This window comes from Serinus canaria, chromosome 19 (genome assembly GCF_022539315.1).
Source record: "Serinus canaria isolate serCan28SL12 chromosome 19, serCan2020, whole genome shotgun sequence".
Classification (NCBI taxonomy): Eukaryota; Metazoa; Chordata; class Aves; order Passeriformes; family Fringillidae; genus Serinus; species Serinus canaria.
In genome coordinates, this window is record NC_066332.1 from 377,419 (window position 1) to 399,281 (window position 21,863).

Genomic DNA, 21,863 nt, shown 5'->3' on the forward strand with positions numbered 1-21,863 from the left:
CCTATCACCAACCATTATTTGTTACAATTAAAGATTTTCCCAACATTTCCCGGCAAGGCTGCAGACTCCTGTTTAAAGAAATATAACCTGTTGGGTAGAGCGGCGCTCGGAGCGGCCTGCACCGTGGGAAGGTGTCCGTGCCCACGGCAGGGAGCGGAACCGGGGTCCCTTCCAGCCCAAACCGCGCTCTGCTCTGCCCCGTGTCCGTGTCCGTGTCCGTGTCCGTGCCGGCCCGGCGGGGCGCGGTGCTGCGGGGCGGACGGGCCCGCACTGCCCGCTCCCGCTGTGCCCCCCGGGCGCGGGGTCACCCCACGGGCAGGGCGCAGGCAACCGGTGACCTTTCCCGGGGTTTGGGAGGGTGTTTCTGGGCCGTACCCCGAGTGCCGCGGGGCCGAGCGGAGCGGAGCCGAGCAGGGCCGAGCCCGGCCCGGCGCGGCGGGCGCTGCGCGCGGGCGCGGCCCCTTTAAGGCGCTGCCGGCTCTCGGGGGTTGGGCCCTGGCGGGCGCCGTAGCGGCGGCGGGGCCGCACCACGTGGGCGGGCGGACGGCGCTGTCCTTCGGCGGGCCCATGGTCATCCGAGCGGGCGAGATGCCGCCGGCCGCCGTGCCGGCCGCGCAGGGCGCCGAGCAGCAGCACCCGGCACCCCGCGCCAGCCGGCCCGCCGAGACGCAGCAGCGCCCCGGTAAGGAACCGGGCCGGGGCCTGCGGCGGCAGCGCGGGCCGGGCTGCGGCGCCGGGGATGCCCGTCCCGAGGATGCCCGAAGCAGCGGTGCAAACCCGCCGCTCCCTCTCCGGCGCCGGAGCTCTTAGCGCCCGCCGGAAAGGTCGCGGTGGTCTGCGGGGCCGCGGCCGGGGCCGCGGAGGGGACCCGGGCCGGTTCCGGCAGCTCGGGCGGCTCGTCCTACGCGGGGCCAGCCCGGCGGAGCGGCCCGGGCGCGCCCCGCCGCGGGGCCGTGCGCGCACGGCCGGGGGCTCCGTTCCTGCGGGGAGCCGTGCCGGGGCCCCGCGCGCTTCGGGAAGGCTCCTGGCGGCCCCGAGGCTGCGCTGGCTGCCGAGGCCGGAGGCCGCAGGGGGGCCGGGCCGCGCGGTTCCGGGTGCCGTCCCGTGCCGCAGCCGGCCGGGGCCGGGGCCCGGGGGAGCCGCGGGGTCAGGCGGGGCCCCGGGCCTGGGCGGGCCCGTCCCGGCGCAGCGGGAGCCCCGGGCCCGGTGAAGGTCACCTTCATGGGGCCGCTCCACCGCGCGGCCGCGGGGGGGCCCGGGCCGGGAGCGCCCGTGCCCGGCTCGCGGGGAGCGGTCCGGCCCCGTGGGCCGCTCCGGGAGCCCGTGGGCAGCGGCGGGCGCTCCCGGCGCGGGGAGCGGGAGCGGAGCTCGTTCCGGGCACCGCGTGGCGCTGCCCGCGGACGGGCACGCGGGTCCCGGGGGTGGCGGGCAGCGCAGGGCTGGGTCCTCCTGCAAGTTCGGGCTGCGGCCGCCACTGACATGTTAGAAAATACTGATGAGCAAGAGCTTTCCTGGAAAGGGCAGAGGCTTGTTCGACATCTCAGCTGGAAATTGCAGGTTTAACTAGTTATTTGCTGGCTGTTCTTGCTCTGTGCTGGAGCCTGAGTGGCTCAGGCCAGGCTCAGGGACACTGTGCAGCTCCATGTCCTCACTGCTCTCAGCGCCAGCTCCCGGGCTGGCACCGACTCTGAGATGCCTCCACCTGCCCTGGGTTTGCTCCGTTTGGTGTTTGTACCTTCAAGAATTTGGGAGCCTGAGCACCCATCTCCGGCTCAGCTCTTTTCTCTGGTCTCTAAAGCAAAAGGCGTGGAAGCAGCGTGGCCAGTGGCCGGCCTTCGTCCCGAGGCACGTGAATCCCCTGACTGACCCACACATCACACATCGCTTCCATCCCCTGCTGGTTTTATGGTATTGAGGTGGATTTTTGAAGTTTGTCACCTAAAGCAAAGTTCACTGGTGTTTGGTAGTGGAGCAGGTTGGATGCAGTTCAGGAGTGGGAAGCTCAGTGCTTGTAGCCTCCCCCTCTCTCCTGCGCTGGATTTTGAAGCAAGCATCACGCCTGCAGTGCCAGCAACCGGGTTAAAAGTTATGCAGTGTAATCTCTGCCTCTCCAGCCACAATTGATTGCTGAGGGAGGATGGAAGGTGGAAAAATCCTTTGTGTGTTTCAGCACTGCCCATGGTATCTGGGGAGGAGCGGAGGAAGGTCTCACCTGGGAGCAGGGCCAGCCTGGCCACCTGGGCATCGGCCTCACAGGCTCTGGCTCCCAGGCTCTGGTGTTCCCACTGCTTGTGTGCCCTGCAGAGCACCCTTGTAGGCAGGCACTGGCTGTGTCTGGGGGCAGCTCTCTGTACCTGGAGCCATGGGCAGGCTGTGAGTGCGCTCCTGGCTGCAGAACCTCCCCCCCGCCCCCAGCTGTGCCAGGCACCCAGGCTCGGGTGCTGGGCTCTGTGCCAGCTGAGAGGGCTGATGGCTGCTGCTCTCTCTCCCCAGCCAGGAAACTGTTGAGGCTAGTCTGACCTCCTGAGTGCAGAAACTCAAAAGCATGGACAACTGGGGTTCCTGTAATGATTTCTGATGGGCTCAGTTTTGGGTTGTTATGTTTGCTATCAGCTGGTGTTTCTTGGATTGTTTTTATTCCCACAGTCTTCTCTGCCTTAGAAGAAGTTTCTCACGTACAAGTTTAGCATGTTTCTAGCTACTGTAAAATGCCTTTCAACCTTGCCTTGCCCAAATCTGTTTTCTCCTGGCTCAGTCCCTCTGTCCCCGAGCTCCCCAGACAGCCCTGCTTTCGGATGTGCCTTCGGTTAAAGCAGCAGAGAATGCAGGTGTTAATGGAAAACTGCTGTGGAGGCAAGTGTAGCTGTGCATTAGCAACAAGGTCAGAAGGCTGAGTCTTAATCTGGGGATCTGCTATCGCTGTCTGTTGCCCAACCTTGGAGGTTCACTGGTGTTTTGGAAAGGACTGAATTGCTGGCAGTCGGGGTTTTTAATACGTGGCTCTAGCAGGCTTGGGGGACAGTCAGAGGAAAGTTGTGCAAGAGAAATCTGATCACTGCTACAAGGTTAAGAAGAGGAAAGGAGTGTGATAACACAGCATCTGCATGGCAAAATGAGGGATGGGAACCCGAGGGGATGGTGTTGGGGGTGGTTCTGTCACTGGGATAAGAGCTGAGCTCCCACTGGAAGCTCTCTGCTCTGCCTGAGCAGCCTTGCTCCTGGGTTTTCCAGCTGAAAAGTGGAAGTAAGTAGGTCAGGAACACGCACTGATATAAATCCACCTGCAGACTCAGAACTGCCTTGTGCACAGTAAAACCAGGACCATGTTGCAGAGTCCTATGTTTACCTTCATTGTCTGTACATGACTAAACTTGGCAGCACACCCCTCTTCTGGCACAGCTTCCCAGCACTTGCTTTACTTTCCTGCACTGTGCTCCATTGGTTGTGCTGGAAAGTTGTTATTTCTAGAAGCTTTACAGGTCTGAAGTTCATGCATTTTTTTCTTTCCATTTGAGAAGCAATGCCAGTCCTTGGGGCAGTGCTTGGACAGTGTGCCAAAGATCAAAACTAGCACGTGGTTCCTCCTGTGGTGTCATTGGCTGTCACTTTTGGCAGAAGGTCAGGTTTTTGCCGTAGTAGCAAGGTTCTCTCAGGATTAGCTGTTGGTTGGCATGTTTTTCTAAAAAAGCATTTCCTTAGTTTGTCTTTCACTTTAAAGAGAAAGTCTCTACTACAAGCTGTTGAAGAGGCTGCAGGCTCAGAGAGGTTGTAGGTAGTTATGTCCAATGAGATGACATAAAACTGCAGGATCATGAATCTTGCCCAGAACTTCAATGGTTGGATTAGCCTGAGACTAGCCCTGCTTCCCAGGCAGCCAGCCTCCTGCCCTTGGGATTGGATGAGACTGGGAATGGTAATGTGGGTCCTGGCTGTTAGCAGGCCGTGCCGTGCCGAGTACCCTGCGTGCTCTGTCTTTGCTGCTGGTGTCCCTGGAGGCTCAGCTGCAGGTCGGGCTGTGGTGCCAGCTGGGGTCAGGGCACTGTGCAGGCCTGGGTGGGTCACTCGGTGTGCCTGGCAGAGGGGCTCCTGTGGGGCTGCAGCTTTCCCAGGCTGCTGCTTGCAGCACTCTTGCAGAGCTGCGGGAGCAGCCGCCTGCTCCTGTCCCCAGAGCCGTGTGTGGCCCGAGTGGCCACAGCTGCACTGCCGGGCAGCTGGAGCTGCTGAGGCCATCACAGCTGTCAGACCTCCCCTGCAGAACCTGCCCAGAGAACAACAGGTTGGTTCCCTGCTCTTGCTGTCCCAGGAGCTTTCTGAAACTGAGGTATGTGCAAGAGTAAAACACAGGGACTTGGAGGATTGTTGGCTGGTTCTTGGTTTCTGTCTGAAATACAATTCCTTCCTTCAGCTCTCTTGAAATTTAGAAACATGCTCTTCCTGACACAGTTAATGTTTTTGTTGGTGCTGGTCTTTGCACTTTGCATTAGTCCTACTCTTTGTGCCTGATTTCTGTGATGTTTGAATTGCATGTTATTGTAGCAGGGTCACCCAGACAGCCAGTTTCAAGGCTAGGTTCATGAAAAGTTTTGGCCAGATAGAAAGTTTACAAATGAGTTTAAATGTAAATCTCCCAGATGTGGAGAGTGCAGAGTGGGTAGCTCAGGGTTCCCGATGCAAAGCACAAAGCTTTTCAGCACCTGTAAGTGCCCAAGCCAGCAGCTGTGGGACCCTGTGGATATCCTGGGGCTTGGCCCTGCCCAGGGCACTGGAGGCTGCAGCCTCACCGTGCTCTGCTCTCTCTGAGCCAGTCTCAGTGGTGTGAAGCTGCTGAGAAATAAATGCAGAGCTTATACCTCTGCCCACAGATGTCTTACAACCAATTTGAGTTTAATGATGGCAGTAGAGCAGCTCTAGTGTTTCACTGTGAGCTCTTATTAAAAGGAGTCCTTGTTGTACCTTACGTGGGAAGCTCCTGGGAAGCTGTGGTTTCCACAGGGAAGGCAGAGGGAGGCACCTCCATATGTCTCCCACTTTCCCCAATGGGATGTCCTGCAGAAATGTTTTCATTAGGGCCATCTCTGGAGCTAATGCCTATTCATTTAGTAAATTTATTTGGATTCATTAAACTATTTATTTAACTTCATTTATTATTCAGCTAAAATTTAATTTGCATTTGCTGTACTGACACCAGCCTTCACAGGTTAGAGCTAACACATACACTCTTGTGAACTCATGTACACGTGTGAGCTTGCTTGGGCTGTAGTCGAAGACATGCAGCTCAACTTCATGACACCTGAGCAGGTACTTCTAGGAGATTCCTCCTCTTCCCAGAGGTCTCTTCATGAGGAGGAAGAGTTGAAGCTATCAGTACATATGAAGTCCTTCAAAAATCACAAGAGAAACACAATGCTCATGTGATCTGAAAGTTGGTGCTGGTTCATGGCACTGAGGGGTACCCAGCTGTGAGGTTCCAGAGCTCGGAGCCCTGTTCTGTGCCAAAGGAGTAATACCCGGATGATGCCAGCGATGGAGGGTGAGGAGCCTGTGGCTGTGGCATGGCCTCGCTGGAGGCGAGCAGTGGCCTGCTTGGCTACAACCTCCCTGGGCTGCCTGGTGCTTGGAGAAAGCTCCAGCTCCATAATCCCTGCTTCAGTTGCCATGGTTTTCTTTAAGTAGCATGGAGAGAGGAGAGGTGTTCAGGGATTGTGTGTGTGGTTTTGTGGTTTGTTGTGTTTTATATGTCAGAGCTGCATGAGAGGACAGAAAATTCGTCTAGAAACTACTGACTGGTTCACTGCCTGAATGCTTTGTGCTCTCCTGCTTAGTATGGATGGCTGTGCTGGGCCGGGGCGTGCCATAGTAACTGCCCTCGCCTTGTAATTCAATGCATCTCACTTGCTCGGGTTTGGCACAGCACTCGTCCCAGGCTGCACTGGTGTGGCACTCAGATCGGGCTATTTATAACTGCCTGGCCCGGCCGGCATCCCCCGAGTGCTGGGAAGCCGTGTGAGCGCGGCTGTGCTCGGGACAGGAGAGCGGAGCCGCAGCTGCGGGAGCTGCTCCGCGCCCGCCGCCCGGCGAGGCACCTGGGGACAGGGCCGGAGGCGGGCATGCATGGAGGTTCCCAGGCAGCACCTGGGGGAAACTGCTCAGGGCCCAGCATCCAGTTCTGAGCACACGGACGTGGGATCCTGCGTGGAGTCAGCTGCTGCTCTGTGTCCTGCCACGCTGGGGCCACACAGGCATTCTCTTTGGAGAAAGCACCTGACTGCGAGAAGGCAGTGGAGGGCACGGGCTGCACGTGGGACTGCGCCTTGTGGGGACTTCAGTGTAAGTGTGGAACACAGCTGACTGTTCTGATCCGGTGCTGCACGACCCAGGCATGGGAAACAGCCTTTTTGCAAACTGCTGCAGGCAAGTCACCGACCTCCTCTTCCAGCCACGCAGCTCTGACTCAGCCGACGAGAGGTCGCCCCTCTTGCCAAAGTCTCCCGCAAGCTGCGCTGTCGTCCCGGAGATGCCAGAAGCTGCCCAATGTGCTGGGTTGTATCCAGACATCATCCCCAGTGAGGCAGTGACTGGAAGCCTGCAGAAGGGCACTGAATACATCCAAGACCTCTCTGAGACCAAGGACAAAGAAGAAATGATGACAGTTTGTGATAAGAGTGGTTTGAGACCTGGGGTTGGCACGGTTGGCCTGCTCCAGCGGACAGAGGCATCCCATGCAGTGACTGTCCTTCCAGCCGACCTTGGGGACAGGCCGGCAGGGCTGGTTGATCATGCTCAGTCACTTGAGGCCTGCCAGAGCTGTGTGAAACTTGAGGACAGCAGCTTAGCCCACAGATCCTGCCGCCGGGAGGAGCACGTGGCAGCAGCTGACGGCAGAGCGGGCCCTGGAGCGCAATCCGCTGGCCAGGGCCACGGCGAGGGGCGAGCGGCCGTGCGCCTGCACACAGCCTTGGAGGCTCCCGACAGCGTGCTCAAGTGCAGAGCTCCTGCTCCCTCCCCTGGGAGCCCTGGGACACCCTCTGCTCTGCCATCAAGTGCAGGGAAAACCCTGCCAGCTCAAAGTGCACTTGGGCTGCCTGTTCTCCCTGGTGAGGTGTCACCTAAGGCTCAGAATGCAAGTGCTGGTTTTGTGACAGAGCCTACTGCCTGCCCCAGCAGAAGGTCAAGCTGCGATGCTGATTCCCAGGCCCAGGTTCTGCCCTCAAAGCAGCAGCAGCAGAAGAAGAAGAGGAAGAAAAAGAAGCTTCCTCTCCCAGGTGCTCTGTCCTGCTGCATGGAGCCACCACACCGTATGCCCCTCACAGGGGTGGGTGGTTGTGTGTGCCTGGGGAATGGGGCAGCACAAAGGAGAAGGGAGGGGTGCAGAGGTGATGTTTTAACTTCACAGGTGAAGGAGGAAGGTGACGAGGTATCTCACCTGGGTGTGTACCACAAAGGGACCTGTCTGTGCCTTGTTTGTGTCAGCAGAGCAAACTTAAGGGGATTTTGCTTGTCTTTTTCTCAGTTCATAGGCTAAATCCCTTTTTTGTTTGTGACTGCAAACCTGGTCCTTGTAAAGGATGGGAGTGGATCTGCGCAGCCCAGCCTGCAGCAGCTTGGGTGGAAGTGTGCAGCTGTGAGGGACCAGCACAGGGAGCCCTTGGCTTCCTTCAGCTGTGTGCAGGTTGAGGACAGGCCTGAGCTGCAGGGGTGGACCAGCTCCATCAGCTGTGCTGAGGATGGAATGTTCCTTCTCTTCCTTCACCCAGTGCATTATTGCAGTGCAGTAAGGACAGTGGGCCCCAGCCAGCTGGCCCCTCAAAATGGTGCTGGAGCTGATAATAGGAAATATATTCCAGAAGTCGGTGCTGGTAGAGTAGGGGATTTAATTTTTAGTTTTGTCCCCCAAAAAATTTCTCCAGTTACTAAATGTAGGGAAGGAAACTTCCCCCCTGACAGACCAGTCCCTGCAGGCTAACTCCCAGCAACATAGTGTTGCTGACTTTTGGATCCGATAATCTTTGCAAAGGATTTGTGTCTGACTTTGGTTTAGAAGATTTGTTTGAACATAAATCAGTTATTAACTAACTGTCCCCAGGATCTGTGCTGTCTATCGCTGTCTGCAGCCAGCAGGTTTTGGGTTCAGGTGTGCGCCCTCCCTCATGCCAGGATCTTTGCAGGGGTTTGCCAGGTGCCACTGCCACAGCCTGGCTGTAAATAGGAAGCATGATTAAAGTAGGCCCTGTCACCTTGGCGTGTGAACTCCTTGTCCAGGCGCAGAGATGAAACCTAATCCTGCGTCTGATCCTTTGTGCCAGGTGTGACAGGCGGTGCGGGTCGCTGCCCGGTGCGGCGGTGCCGGCCCCTCTCTGCTCTGCTCCTCTCCGCTCCGCTCTGCTCTGTGTGCGCAGGGATCGCTGGCTGTGCTCGGGCAGCAGTGAGAACACCGTGTTCATCGTGCTCTCACCGAGAGAGCTCCGCCAGCCAGCCCGGGCCGGAGCTCAGCAGCCTCCGCTGCACCTTGGGTACGAGTGCAGGAGGAGGGTCCTTGCTGAGGCACAGGCACGTCTCTTGCAATGACAGGGGAGACCAGAGGTGACAGCCTTTGGCTGAGACCACAAACCTGCGTGTCGAGGCTGACGTGACCCAGCAGGGATCTCCGTCTGCAGCAGGAGCAGGGCGGTAAGCGGGAGGAGCGCCGGGTTTGCCCCCGGAGCGGGTGGAACCGCTTCCCTGTGACTCAGACACCTTCCGTGAGCCACCTGGGCTGCAGCGAGAGCCAGCAGCCAGACACAGCTGCCCACCTGTTTGGAGCTTGAAGTGAGAGCAAGGAATGGGAGAGAGGTCTCTGCAGGTGTCCCTAAGTTGTTCCTGTGCCTCCTCCTGCTGTCTCAAGTAGGCTGAAATCCTGTGAAATCCATGAGTGCCCCATGAGGTACCTCCCTCTGTGCCGGCGCTGCCGAGGCTGCGGCACAGTTGGGCTGCAGCGGGTGGGAGGGACCAGTGACCCACTTTAAGGCAGGTGGGTGCAGCTCTGCTTCCCTCAGGGAGCACATCAGGTGAGTCAGCACCCAGCAGGCAGCACGGCCTCCAGGCCAGCTCGTGCTTCCTTGAAACATACCCATTCTGTAGAGCACCTCTCTGGAAAGCCTTGCCTGGCTCACATCCACGGGTTAATCTGCTGCACAGCAAATCTTTCTCAGTCCAGTCTTAACTTTCCTTTCTAAACTAAAGACTGTGCTGTCTGAAGCTAGATCCTAAGGAGACATGAAGGTGTTGCCTCTACATGTCTCTTGTCACAAAGTGCAGAGCAGTACCAGCCCTGCCTTCACTCAAGTAAGGAAAAGAAGGATGGAAGGTGTGAACGTGTGTTGTATTTCTGCAGACTAGGAGCAGCATTCTGATTTCTGAAACACTAGGTAGTTTGGGGATCTTACACCACTGAGCAGTGAAAAGCAGAAGTGTGGTCCTGGCTGGTGACTTTCCCTAGCTGTGTTCAGATTTTCCTGTCTCACTTGGCTTTGCTGCTGAAGGTGTTTGTTGTTCTCCAGACTGGCGTGTGCATGGGTTGCAGTGCCAGCCTTCCTTTCAGCCAAATTCTGTCTCCTTTCTGGCTACCAGAGCAGGAACAGAAGTTGAGTGATCCTGCCCTGCTTGGGTGGGCAGGGGCTGGGCCAGGCCTGGCTCGGGCGCCTGGCAGGTCATCCTGTCTGCAGTACCAGTAGCCCCAGGTGTAGCATTTCCCTGGTGGTTTGTCTGCACTCCCTCCAGATCCCCATGTGTTCAGGCAGCCCAGGAGTATGGCTGTGCTGGCTGCAGGGTGTGATGAGGGGCTCTCCCCAGCCCTTTGGGCATGGTGTGGTTTTTCTGAAACCACATCTCTTGAGGCACTCTGGCATGGAGCTTTTCTTCCTCCTTTCTAGCATGACAGCAGCTTGCTGGAGCCAGAGCCAGGCCTCTCGTCTGACTTGCCCACGGCTTCATCTGTCAAAGAAATGAGCAGCGAGTGCTGGGGACATACGCACGGTGACAGGGAACATGAGCAGCAGCTGCTGAGCTGCTGAAGGCAGCTGAGGCTGCGGGAGGTAGCTCTGCTACCTGCTGCATTTCAGAATGGGTCTGCTCTCATTGTGTTTTTGCCCTTTCACTGTGTCCTAAGTCAGCCCTGACAGTCTTCTCTGAGGGTTTGCCATTGGCAGTTGTTGTCTGAGGCAGGGACATGACCCTCCAGGGGTGCTTTTGCAGGGCTTGTTGCTGCAGCCTCATGTTGTGCTCCAGAGGTGTGCCGGGGGATATGGTGTTGCCATCCCTTTTTGCTTTATTGTGAAGGCTGGATGACTTCTCTGGGCTGATGGAGAACTGGCTGTGACAGCTGTAGGTCCTCAAGCCACAGCAGCAGTCTATGAGGGGAAGGAGGCTGAGCTGCCATTTCCCCTGGAGTGGGGATTGCTGGGAGGTGAGGATGAGGAGAGACACCTGCCAGATGGAGCTGGCTGTAGGACTGCAGCCTCGATGCATTAGCCTGGCTTGCAGCTGTGCTGACCCTGTGCAGCCTTTCAGAAAGGCTGTTTCTGCTTTCTGGGAAGGCACCTCACCTGCTCCATCTGTGCTGCCTGCAAGGGGGTGCCTGAGAGCACCAAGCTGGCGCTGCTGCTTGTGACCTTGGGGTGCAGCTGAGTGTGCTGTGCCAGCCTGCTGGGAGCACAGCCTGAGGGACATGATGCCAGCTGTTCTCTAGCACCCACTGCCCTGGATGTGTGGGCAGGGGTGGTACCCTGGGGGCACCAGCCTGGCACACTGGGGGCAAGGGGTACTCTGCCATCTCCCAGAGTTGCTATCAGCAGTTCTTTCTACTATTCCAACTTCTCCTGGCAGCCCCTTAGTCCTCTTTAGTGTGGTCCCCAGCCTGGTTCCTCTAGGAGACTGGCAGCTTCCTAGATCTTATCAGCTCTCTGACGCTCTCCAGCTCATTGGAAAAGAAAACAAACCATTGCAGAGCTGTGAGGTGGGTGCAGAAAGCTCCCCAGCCCTGTGACACATCTGTCTAGCAAGCGCTTAAAATGTCGTCACCATTTTCTTGAGTAAAAGTGCTTAGGCTTAGCCTCGCCCTGGCACCATGGGATCTCTGCGAAGTATTTTGGAAATGCAGAGGGTGGCCAAAGGCGGGCAGGGCCGTGGGAGCTGTTGTGTGCCTGTGGAGTAACTGGGCTGCCACGTGAGCGCAGTGGTGCCGGGCAGCCGCTGGCCTCCCTCTCCCTCTGCTCTCTAACGTGTTGGTGCAGAGGTTACAGCTGCCTCCAGGCCACAAAGCACCACACCCCCTTTTTTTTTTTAATTAAGAGGCTTCTTATGACAGCTTAGTGTGGTGCACACTGACCCATCCTTCCTGCTCTCCTTCCCTCCCCTCTCTGCTCATGGTTTGTGGAAGATGCAAACACCGCAGGCAAGTGAGAGCACTTTAATTATGCGTGAGGAAAGGGAGGGAAGGGCCTGGCACACCTCTGTCTAGTAAACAGCAAGTGCAGAATAAAACCCTGCCTTTTAGCCCCCGATTAGCTCAGGCTTTGCAGTGTCCAAGCCAGTCTCTGCAGCCCATTGGAGAGGAGAGGACCTTGTCTAAACCCCTCTGTCCTTGCCCAGAGCACCCGTCCGGCGTGGCACTGATGAATGGCAGCGGCCCGCATGACAGCCTCAAGGGTGAGAAGGATGCCAAGCAGAATGGCCACGAGGAGGCTGACCCAGGAGAAGATGGGAACGACCAGGAGGTCATCGTCATACAGGACACGGGATTTACTGTCAAGATCTGTGCACCAGGGATAGAGCCCTTTTCCCTGCAGGTATCTGCCCTCGCCAGCTGGGGAAGGGAACAGAGGTGGTGGGGACTATTTGAGCCAGATCCTTTCAGCCAGGCAGGCAGAGAAGGAGGCAGTGCCTGGGAAGGCCCCTTTTAACCCTCACGGTCTGGGCAGGACCTTCAGGCTGCTCTCAGCTCCCTGACCTTTCTATCTTCTGACCAGGACTAGGTGGGGAAGGAGGCAGCAAAGGATGGAGGGTGCAGGAGACTGCCTGGCCAGTGCCTTGAGAGAAATGAAGGAAGAAGAGACGTGAGCAAGAGGCTGCTTAGCCCAGGCCTGCCTGGGCATTGCAAGGACAGGGAGGGTGTTTCATTCTGGATCCCAGGTGTGGGGCAAGGGGAAGGAGAACTCATTGTGGTGTAGCTCTTTGTCTGTCACAAAGGGGCTTGGCTATGGTGCTGAGCACAGGGAAAATGGCCTTCCCACTTCCAGGCTGTTCTAAAGCAGTGTTGTGAAAACGTGATTTCTGGGCCTGAGTGAGGAAGGGAAAATCCCTTGCTTGCTCAGCAGTTATGACATGATGCTGCTTCAGGCCAGCCTAGATTTGGTACAGTGACAGGTGCTAACACAGCTCAGGGAGCTCAAGCCTGAAGAGCAGGGGAACGATGCAGTCCCCACTTCCCTCTGCATGGAGAGCTCTGCCTCATGTCATGTGGACAGTGATGTGCTGCCAGGTCAGGATGGGCTCTGATGGCCGGTTCATAGTCCCGTTTAGTTTTTGGTGAAGTGTCAAGCTATCTGAATGAAGTATCTCTTAATTTTGGGGAGAGGCATCTGGAATCAAAACCCACTGGGAAGTTCTTATCTCCCCAAGGCTGGCAGAAAGTGCAGCAAAATCCCATCCCCTGTGGAAATAGCTGCGTCTCAGACTGGCTTTTTGTCTCCTTTAAATCCCCCTGGCTGTTAGTTTTTAATAGGCTAATAATAGCAGGCCACGTTGTTTACAGCAGCTTATGTAAACTACCCTGAGTCCTCTGGGTTTTCCAGCAGTGTTGGTGGTGCTGGAGCAGAGCAGGGAGGTGGGGGAGCAGCCCTGGTGCTCAGGGTGGGTCTGGCCTCCCCTGAGCCGTGTGGAGGTGTGGCACTGGCACAGGCACACCAGCTGGGCTGTTTTCCACATGCAGCATTCAAGGTCTCATCACTAATCTGGTGTGAACAGATAAGGGAAGAACCCCACTTCCCCCACCACCTTCTATTCCTTCAGTGCCCTCTGTCACCTCTGTCCCATGCCAAGTGCTTGGTGCAGTGCCTGGCTGTTACGTCTCTGGGTGCCAAGCCCCGTGGGGTGGGACTCAGGTGGCTGACTGGCCAGAGATGACACTGCCCTCCCAGCAGGAGCAGAAGTGACCTTCCTGGATAGGGAGGTAGAATCTGCCTTTCCAAGCCTGGAGGGAGAGGTCTGAGAGGTTTTTGATACTGCAGTTGAGGGGTAAAGTTTGGCAAGAGCATGTGGGAGGGTAAACAATAATTGTCTGTGTTCTTACCTTCTTAAGGTTTCTCCTCAAGAGATGGTGCAAGAAATCCATCAAGTGTTGATGGACCGGGAGGATACCTGCCATCGGACCTGCTTCTCCCTGCAGCTGGATGGCAACGTCCTGGATAACTTTGCTGAGCTGAAGACAATTGAAGGACTGCAGGAGGGTTCACTGCTGAAAGTGGTGGAAGGCAAGTCCCTTCAGACTTGGGAAGGGCATGAGTGAGGGTTTTCTTAAGGAGTGATTTTGGCCACCTGTCAGCTCCTTCTTCTGGTTCCATTTTGAGACCTGTGTGCCAAAGGAGTAAGCAACTGTCTAATTCCAGTTTCTTTCCTCACTTTGGTCATCAGAGCCGTACACAGTGCGAGAAGCCAGGATACACGTGCGCCACATTCGGGACCTTCTGAAGAGTCTTGACCCATCAGATGCTTTCAATGGCGTGGACTGTAACTCATTGTCCTTCCTGAGTGTCTTCACTGAAGGAGACCTGGGAGGTATGGGTCAAAAAGACTTCTCTGGTGTGGTCAGTGATTTCATTCCCTGACTCCTTGCTTAGTTAAACATACAGTAACAATCAGTTCTCCTGTGTCATTCAGGAGTGCAGAGAATACTTGGAGTACTTCTGCATCCCTCTTTGAATGATGACTGGGGGAGGGAATGCTGCACTTTTCAGAACTGACTTTATGTCTCTGTCCATCCTAGACAGTGGAAAACGGAAGAAGAAAGGTACCGAAATGGAACAAATTGACTGCACCCCTCCTGAACATATCCTGCCAGGTAGCAAAGAGAGGCCCCTGTGTGCCCTTCAGCCCCAGAACAGAGACTGGAAGGTAGAGTTTTCCTGTGTCAAACAGCTGCTGGCATATTCCTCACAGCAAACTGGTGGTCAGGGATTGAAAGCTGAGCTGAAGTGGACTTTGGGATTTGCTCTGCTTGGTGCTTAACAAGAGCTGGGATAGCACTGCTTAGCCAAAAGAATAAAGTCCAGGAGCTGGTGTGCAAAACACTGGATATGGAGTCTGGACATCTGCAGAGTGTGGAATGGCCAGGCTTGCTGGGATGGGTGGCAAAGAAGGGGAAGCAGCATTCCTCTGCAAAGTTCTGGAGATAGGATCTGCAGGTCACTACAGATTGCCCTTAGCTTTCCCATGCCCTCCCACTCAGATTCTGGTTTAGAAGCTGCCATTTGAAAACAAGTACAGCAAGAAATCCATACCCTGTGCAGCCCAAAGGCCCAGAGTGTCTGCTTTCACCCATGTCTCGTGGTGTGAAAGGCAAACTAGTGGACTGCAGAGAGCTCAGGAACTGTGCTCGGGAGACCAGGTGCGTTTGTAAGCTCTGTTTCTGGAATTGAGCAGGGGCAGCAGGTAAAAGGGATCTGGCATGTACACTGAGTGACTCTAACTCAAAGAAATTAATTCCTGCTGATAGGAGTTGTTTGTGTTGTGTTCTGCTGTAGCCTCTGCAGTGCCTGAAGGTACTGACGATGAGCGGCTGGAACCCTCCGCCCGGTAACCGGAAGATGCACGGGGACCTCATGTATCTGTACGTCATCACGGTGGAGGATCGGCACGTCAGCATCACTGCCTCCACTCGGGGATTTTACTTGAATCAGTGAGTAACTGAGATTCTTCCTGTCCTGCCCTGCAGCAGCCAACTGGAAAACACCTCATAAACAAACAGTTGTGGTTTTTTTTTCCTGTGGCAGAAACAGCCTATTTTAATTTGCTGTTCACATGGGTTTGTGGGAGTTGCTGTACTGGATTGGGCTGTTCAGTTATGCTTGGTACCACTTGTCCACAGTGGCTAAATGCCTGGTGCTTTAGGGAAAGCTTAAACATCCCATAATGTCATCAGCTATTTAGAGCATTTTGAGTTGGGAGGAAATTCCTTCCTGACTATAGCAACTATCTCATTTTGCCCTGAAGCAAAAGCACAGCCTGTCAGAACTCCTTGAGCTGGGTGCAGATTTGACTACAAATAATTTTTTTTTTGTTTTTTAAATAGTAACTGTGAGAGGCTGTTGTGGCTATGCCTGTTGGAGCGGCTGTGCTGAGGGGTTTCTCTGTTAAGCAGAGGCACCTTTGGTGTACTTGGGAAGTCCTGTGAAATCAGTCCTTCCCAGCTGTCAAAACAGAAGCCTCTCTTGATCCTGGGGATGGCTGAAAAAGGTCTAAATTAAAAGCCATCAGGCCCAGGTACAGGGTTCCTGGGGAGACGGGGTAAGGTCCTTGCTGCCCGTCTGCATCTTTGCCCCATGGTCTCTGTCCCACAGGCAAGGCCTTTGATACTGTGCATGTCTGAAGTGCTCTCAGTCATGTTCCACGTTCCTAGAGTGTGGAAAGTTTCAGATATGACAATGGCTTTTGACTGTTTGTTTTTTTTTCTCTTGCAGGTCTACTGCATACAACTTCAATCCCAAACCTGCAAACCCTAGTTTTCTCAGTCATTCCTTGGTGGAACTACTTAACCAGATCAGCCCTACCTTCAAAAAAAATTTCTCTGCTCTGCAGAAAAAACGGTAGCAGTGCTTCTTCCTCTCTAGTTCCTTGAGCAGCCCAGTGTGAGGCTGGGGAGGTTCAACTGGTTCTGGGGAGCTGGATGCCTCTGGTGCAGGGATTGCAGTGCCTGCTTCTCTGAGCTCATGTAGTGGTGGGTGATTGAGACATGCAGTGGAAGATGCAGGGACCACAGAGAACCTGACTGAACAACAGAGCAGCACTCTGAGGATCTCCCTGATCCACAGAAGAGACTGAGGCATAAATATGAGTGAAAGTAACACAAGAGGGCTTTGTATAGGCTTACAGTGGTGAGAGGTTGGTTATTTTAAACATGTCTGTGCATGTTAATATTCTGTAATTTCCTCTAGCTCCTATAATAATAACACAACAATAAGGCATCGTTTGATTCTCCCGTCCTTGCTGCAGGGACCATTTATTCTGCTCCAGGACAGTGTGTCCTGTGCAAAAGCCTGTCATTCTTCAGAGTCACTTAATGAACTGCCTCGGCTCAGCAGGGTGTGGATTGATAGGCACATTGTGTGGCTTTTGGGAGCACTGCTCCTGCTTCATTAAGGAGATGAAAGTGATGCTAGATGAGGGCTGAAATTAGCAGTGGCCTCCAGCCACCACTGTGACTATCTGGCCATTTAAAAATGGCTGTAGTGTGTTGCTTCTTAGGCCAGAAGTAGCTACAGATGAGCCCCCAGCTCCTGCTGAGAGACCTTTGGCAGTGCTTGGGTTTCCACTGCGCGCTGCTGTTTCATTGTAGCCTGTAGGGACCAGTGTGAAAGCACGGGGAAAATTCTCTTGGAATAGAAAGGATTCTTCCTTTATAAATGTGTAAATGTTGTTTCTCCCAACCTAGGGTTCAGAGACACCCCTTTGAGAGGATAGCCACTCCTTTCCAAGTGTACAGCTGGACGGCCCCGCAAGCAGAGCATGCCATGGACTGTGTCCGGGCAGAGGATGCCTACACCTCCAGGCTGGGCTACGAGGAGCACATACCTGGACAGGTACTGGTCTTGCTTTGCCTGATGACACTGGCAAGAGTTTTGCTGCCAGCTGTGCCAGGAACAAGTTAACTTCCAAAAAGTAACCTCTGTTATTTGTGGGACAGTTTTGGTCATCAAAGGAGAACTTGCAGGAGACCTTGTTCTTCACAGGGCCCTTGACTACAGGGGCTGTGCTGCTCAGGCTGCAGCTCCATGAGCACAGAAGTGACTGAGAGAAGCAGCTTCTGCTTGGGTGCTTATAAATTCTATGTCCCTTCTCTGAAGAGTGCCACTGTACAGGAGGCAGACCACTCCCTCATGCCAGTCCGGCCTGGAGTGGCTGAGCAGGCTGCTCCAAATGCTTCAGCTGCAGCTTTCTAGCACAAAGTGGTGCAGGGCAGCAATGGCCATCTGTGGGCAGCACGTGCCTGCAGTGTGCCCACAGCACTGGCTAATGACACCTGCATCATGCTGCCCCTTCAGTGCCCCTGCACTGGCTGGGCTGATGTGAGATCTGTACCAAACTGCTGTTGAGTGAAGTCCACTCTCGAAGTGTGTTCATTCCTGCTGCTAAGTCACTTCCTCTGAGCCCCACAGCAGCCTGAATTCTTGCCCCTTCCTCTCCCTTCTCTCCCAAAATGCCTTGTGAAGCAGGAATGCTGCCTTGTCAGCCCCTTCCCACACTATGCATTGCATCCCACAAGGCTTTCCCTCCCTCTTTCAGACCAGAGACTGGAATGAGGAGCTGCAGACCACACGGGAGCTTCCACGCAAGAACCTGCCTGAGAGGCTGCTGAGAGAACGAGCCATTTTCAAGGTAACTTTGGGATATGCAGGCAGCTCCTCACACAGCCCCTTCTTTGCTGCCTGTGTTCTGGCTCCTGGGACTTGTATTGAAGCCAGGCTCACAGCAGTAAAAGCCAGTGACCTGCCTGCCTGCTGAAAGGCTCTTGGGAGGAGAGGAGCAAAGGAAAAATTTGCAGGGAGCTTTGAGAGCATGGGAGGCCATCCTGACCCTGCTTTCTCTCCATGTGCCTCCAGGTTCACAGTGACTTCACTGCAGCAGCAACACGAGGTGCTATGGCTGTCATTGATGGCAATGTCATGGCCATCAACCCCAGCGAGGAGACCAAGATGCAGATGTTCATCTGGAACAACATTTTCTTCAGCCTGGGCTTTGACGTCCGTGACCACTACAAGGACTTTGGTGGAGACGTTGCTGCTTACGTGGCTCCTACCAACGATCTCAATGGTGTGCGGACCTACAATGCTGTGGATGTGGAAGGGCTGTACACGCTGGGGACTGTCGTGGTGGATTACAGAGGTTACAGGGTGACAGCTCAGTCTATTATCCCTGGCATCTTGGAGCGGGAGCAGGAACAGAGTGTCATCTATGGGTCAATAGACTTTGGCAAGACAGTTGTGTCCCACCCCAAGTACCTGGAGCTGCTGGAGAAGACCAGCAGGCCGCTGAAGATCCAGAAGCACAAAGTTCTCAACGACAAGAATGAGGAGGTGGAGCTGTGCTCCTCAGTAGAGTGCAAAGGCATTATTGGCAACGATGGGCGTCACTACATCCTGGACCTGCTACGCACTTTCCCTCCAGATCTAAACTTCCTGCCTGTTGAAGGGGAGGAGATGCCAGAGGAATGTAAGAAAATGGGGTTCCCCAAGCAGCACAGACACAAGCTTTGCTGTCTCCGCCAAGAGCTTGTTGATGCCTTTGTAGAACACAGGTGAGCAGAGCTCCCCCCTTCCTCCACCTGCATCTGGTCATGGTTCAAGTCAGGACCTTGCTGCACTGTCCTGGGAACATCCCAGCAGAGCTCCCAGAAGTGAGCAGCTAATTGCCCTGTTGCTTGGCTGTGTAAATGCAGTTACAGGAACTTAATTAACAAGAGGTGAAAACAGTAGGGATTTGGACAGGGAGCCAGGGAAAGAGATGGTTTGGGTTTTAGTGTCCAGATCTATTATTGTTAATTCCTGTCCAAGCATCTAGAAGTTCTTTCCCTGCAGGTGTCCTTTCCACTTGATGGCTAGGGAACAGGAAAGATTTATGCTTCTTTTTAAGGCTTTCCCACTGTCCTGAAAGTTATGTTTGTTTCTAGAGGCTGGAAAAAATCCTGTGGGCACTGCTGTAGGCGTGTTTGTGGTGGGATGCTTGGGTCACTTGGTGCTGGCGAGGCAGGGGAGCTCAGGGAGTGGGACATGTTCCAGACACGTGGTGCTCTGGGATTCTGCTGTGCTGAACTGCCCTTTCCCTTTGCTGCAGGTATCTCTTATTCATGAAGCTGGCTGCACTGCAGCTGATGCAGCAGAAAGCCAACAAGCAGGAGAGCTCAGCTGCACTGGAAAATGGTGCCTCAGCAGAGAATGGCGCTGCAGACAGCGAGAGGCCTGAGTCAGAGGATGGGAAAATAGACGACAGCGTGACTGGGCTTGATCAGGTGAAGGAGCTCGCGGAGACCATCGCGTCTGACGATGGAACAGGTATTTCATCCTCAGCACCAGTCCCTGGTGGGCTGGCACTGGTGGGAGCTGTGCCAGGCTGGGGGTGGTTGGGCTGATTGATGGTGGTTGAGCAGGACAAGCACTGGCTGCCTGTCAGTGTTGCCTGGCCTCTTTGTTAGAGCTGCTCACAGCCTGATGAATGACTCGCCCCTGCAGGCAGGGGGACTGAGGTGTCTGAACGCAGCAAGGCCACCAGCCCCTCCACTCTTCCCTGGGAGCAAAAGCCCGGCCTGGCCTGTGGAGTGCAGGGGAGGGCTGGGACCAGGCAGGATACCAGCAGTGCACAGGCACCTTTGGGAACCCTAGGCTAGGATTTCTGAGTGCACGTGCTTGGAGGTGGGGATATCCATGGGGTTTTTGGGTTATCTTATGTGCTTTTATTCAGACTTTGCAGCCATTCTCTTTTGCAATTGATTGTTTTTATAATGGATTTCTTCAGAATGTGCCATCTTTGCTGTTTTTAGTAACAAAACTTAATTTAATAGCTAGGTCTGTCATTTCCTGAAACTCCACATTCATTTTATTCTGTTTTTCTTCCTGCTCCAGTGGATCCCAAAAGCAGAGAAGTGATTCGGAATGCTTGCAAGGCTGTAGGCTCCATCAGTGACACATCATTTGATATTCGGTTTAACCCAGATATTTTCTCACCAGGTATGTGTACCCAGAGCTGGGACCAGCCCTTCAGAGGGTGGCTGTGTCCAGCCAGCAGCAAGCACTGTGCTGTAGCCAAGACTGTTGCTGGTTTTGTTTGGCTGGGCAGGGTGCAGGGCCCTCTGTGAAGCATGGAGATGCAGAAGAGAGGAAGCAGCAATGGATTGCAGTGCTGGAGCTGCCAAGGGGAGCGTCTCCCACCCCCGGGGGAGCACTGTGGGTTGCTGCCAAGAATCCTCCTGTGATTCTCCAGCATCCCAGCTGTGAGACCACGTGAAAAGAAGCAGAGGGAGGGAAAAAATCAAATTAGATCCGCATGTAGTAGTTTACACAGAAAATAACACTTGTAGTTGAACGACTGATGTTGGGACCTCAGTGAAGGGCTGGGTTTGTTTTAGTAACATTTCAGTGAGCAGTCACAGTGCCCTTTCACATGCACACATCAGGCACAGGCATGAATTTCCATTACTTAGAGCCATATTTTTTATTGGGAAATTGAGAAGCTCCCAGAGTGTTTCTTGGGTTGAATACTGGGGCAATGTGCAGGCACATGGCAGGAGAATGGCCAAACCATTGAGTTTGAGCAGCCCAGCCACTGCCTGAACACAGCAGCCAATGCTCTTCCCATCAAAACATTTATAAACGTTTGAGATAAGTTTTTGAAGCATCCAGCATTCCAGGGAGACAGTTACATTTCTGTGAGTTGCTGTGGTTGATGTTTTTTCTCTTTTCCTCTCCCAGGTGTTCGCTTCCCGGAGTCGAGCAAAGAGGAGGTGCAGGATCAGAAGCAGCTGCTGAAGGATGCTGCTGCGTTCCTGCTGTCCTGCCAGATCCCAGGCTTGGTAAGGAACCCAGAGCCAGTAGTGATGTTGCCCTCAGAACTTGGCTGCTCTGAGCAAGCAGTGGCCCTGGTGACGTCTGGGACAGCAGCTTTACCTGAGCAGCTGCAGACTCTGGCACTGCTGGGGGACAACACCATGAGCATTGCGTGCAAGGCACGAGGGGTTTTCCTTTTCCCATCTTACATCATGGCACAATTTTCTCACCTAAATCCAACAAAAAATTTTGGCACTGGTAATTCAAGCTATTGCTAAGAGTTTGGGACAATAGAGACCACATAAGCCATCCTCCCTAGCCCTGGGCATCCTTCACAGGTTATTGTTTTAGCTGACCCTGGCTGTGATTCAGTCAGTGACTAATAATTTGAAGTGACTGCTATTAGTTTTAACTAATAGCAGTCATTAAAAACTCCTTTTGTAAGTCTTAAGCATTTTGGATGTTACCCATGCTCCTGGCCACGTAAGAAATCAGTTTCTCCCTTCTTGGGATGCTTGCTGAATTGATGGCTAATGCAGCTGTCAGAGCAGGCACTGGAACTGGCAGGGCAGAACTCATGAGCTCTACTCCAAGAGGTCCAGGAGTTGTTAGTTTTGTGTTACAGGAGGGTTTTCCCTATTGGAAAGTTTCTTCTGAACTCTAAATCCACTAATTCTGTAGTCAGCACAGCCTTCAGAACCAGCTGTTCAGTCTTTATACAAAAAAGGAGGGGAGTGAGTCAGAAAAGGGCTTGGTGATTGTTGATACTCCAGTATGTAAACCCAAAACACTGCACAGGCCTGTGTGAGAGCAGGTTGCAGACCAGCTGCTGTAGCAGGTAGTCCTTTGCATATCAGAGAGGAGCTAGTGTTACTCCATGACGTGAATTAAACAACTGTTTATCAGCACTGCAGCACAACTTTACATGCAAGTGCCATTTGTCCTTATCAGCTGTGTGTGCACAGCTCCGCGTACTCTTTTAATTGGAAATGGCAATTAGTGGCTGTGAGGCCCTTAAAGAAGGGTCAGCCTGCTAGTTGCACAGATGGGAGTTGTTTTGCCTCTGCCTCTGAGAGT

The 21,863-nt window shown here is 54.3% G+C and overlaps 1 protein-coding gene across 2 annotated transcripts in view; it reads left to right on the plus strand.

Moving 5' to 3' along the window:
* The first annotated feature begins 517 nt into the window (after positions 1 to 517).
* CLUH (clustered mitochondria homolog) overlaps positions 518 to 21,863 on the plus strand; it is a 32,582-nt gene continuing 11,236 nt past the window's right edge. Inside the window, exons 1-13 of one of the 2 annotated variants that reach the window (XM_030230877.2) lie at positions 518 to 682; positions 11,626 to 11,822; positions 13,334 to 13,505; positions 13,666 to 13,809; positions 14,018 to 14,145; positions 14,775 to 14,929; positions 15,711 to 15,836; positions 16,682 to 16,829; positions 17,533 to 17,625; positions 17,850 to 18,544; positions 19,081 to 19,298; positions 19,866 to 19,970; positions 20,712 to 20,812. In XM_030230877.2, the coding sequence (XP_030086737.1) occupies positions 568 to 682; positions 11,626 to 11,822; positions 13,334 to 13,505; positions 13,666 to 13,809; positions 14,018 to 14,145; positions 14,775 to 14,929; positions 15,711 to 15,836; positions 16,682 to 16,829; positions 17,533 to 17,625; positions 17,850 to 18,544; positions 19,081 to 19,298; positions 19,866 to 19,970; positions 20,712 to 20,812 (2,397 nt within the window). In that variant the 5' untranslated portion in view covers positions 518 to 567. Of the gene's footprint in view, positions 683 to 11,625; positions 11,823 to 13,084; positions 13,238 to 13,333; positions 13,506 to 13,665; positions 13,810 to 14,017; positions 14,146 to 14,774; positions 14,930 to 15,710; positions 15,837 to 16,681; positions 16,830 to 17,532; positions 17,626 to 17,849; positions 18,545 to 19,080; positions 19,299 to 19,865; positions 19,971 to 20,711; positions 20,813 to 21,863 lie in introns of those variants that run through there. The other variant, XM_050981939.1, reaches the window with a different exon arrangement.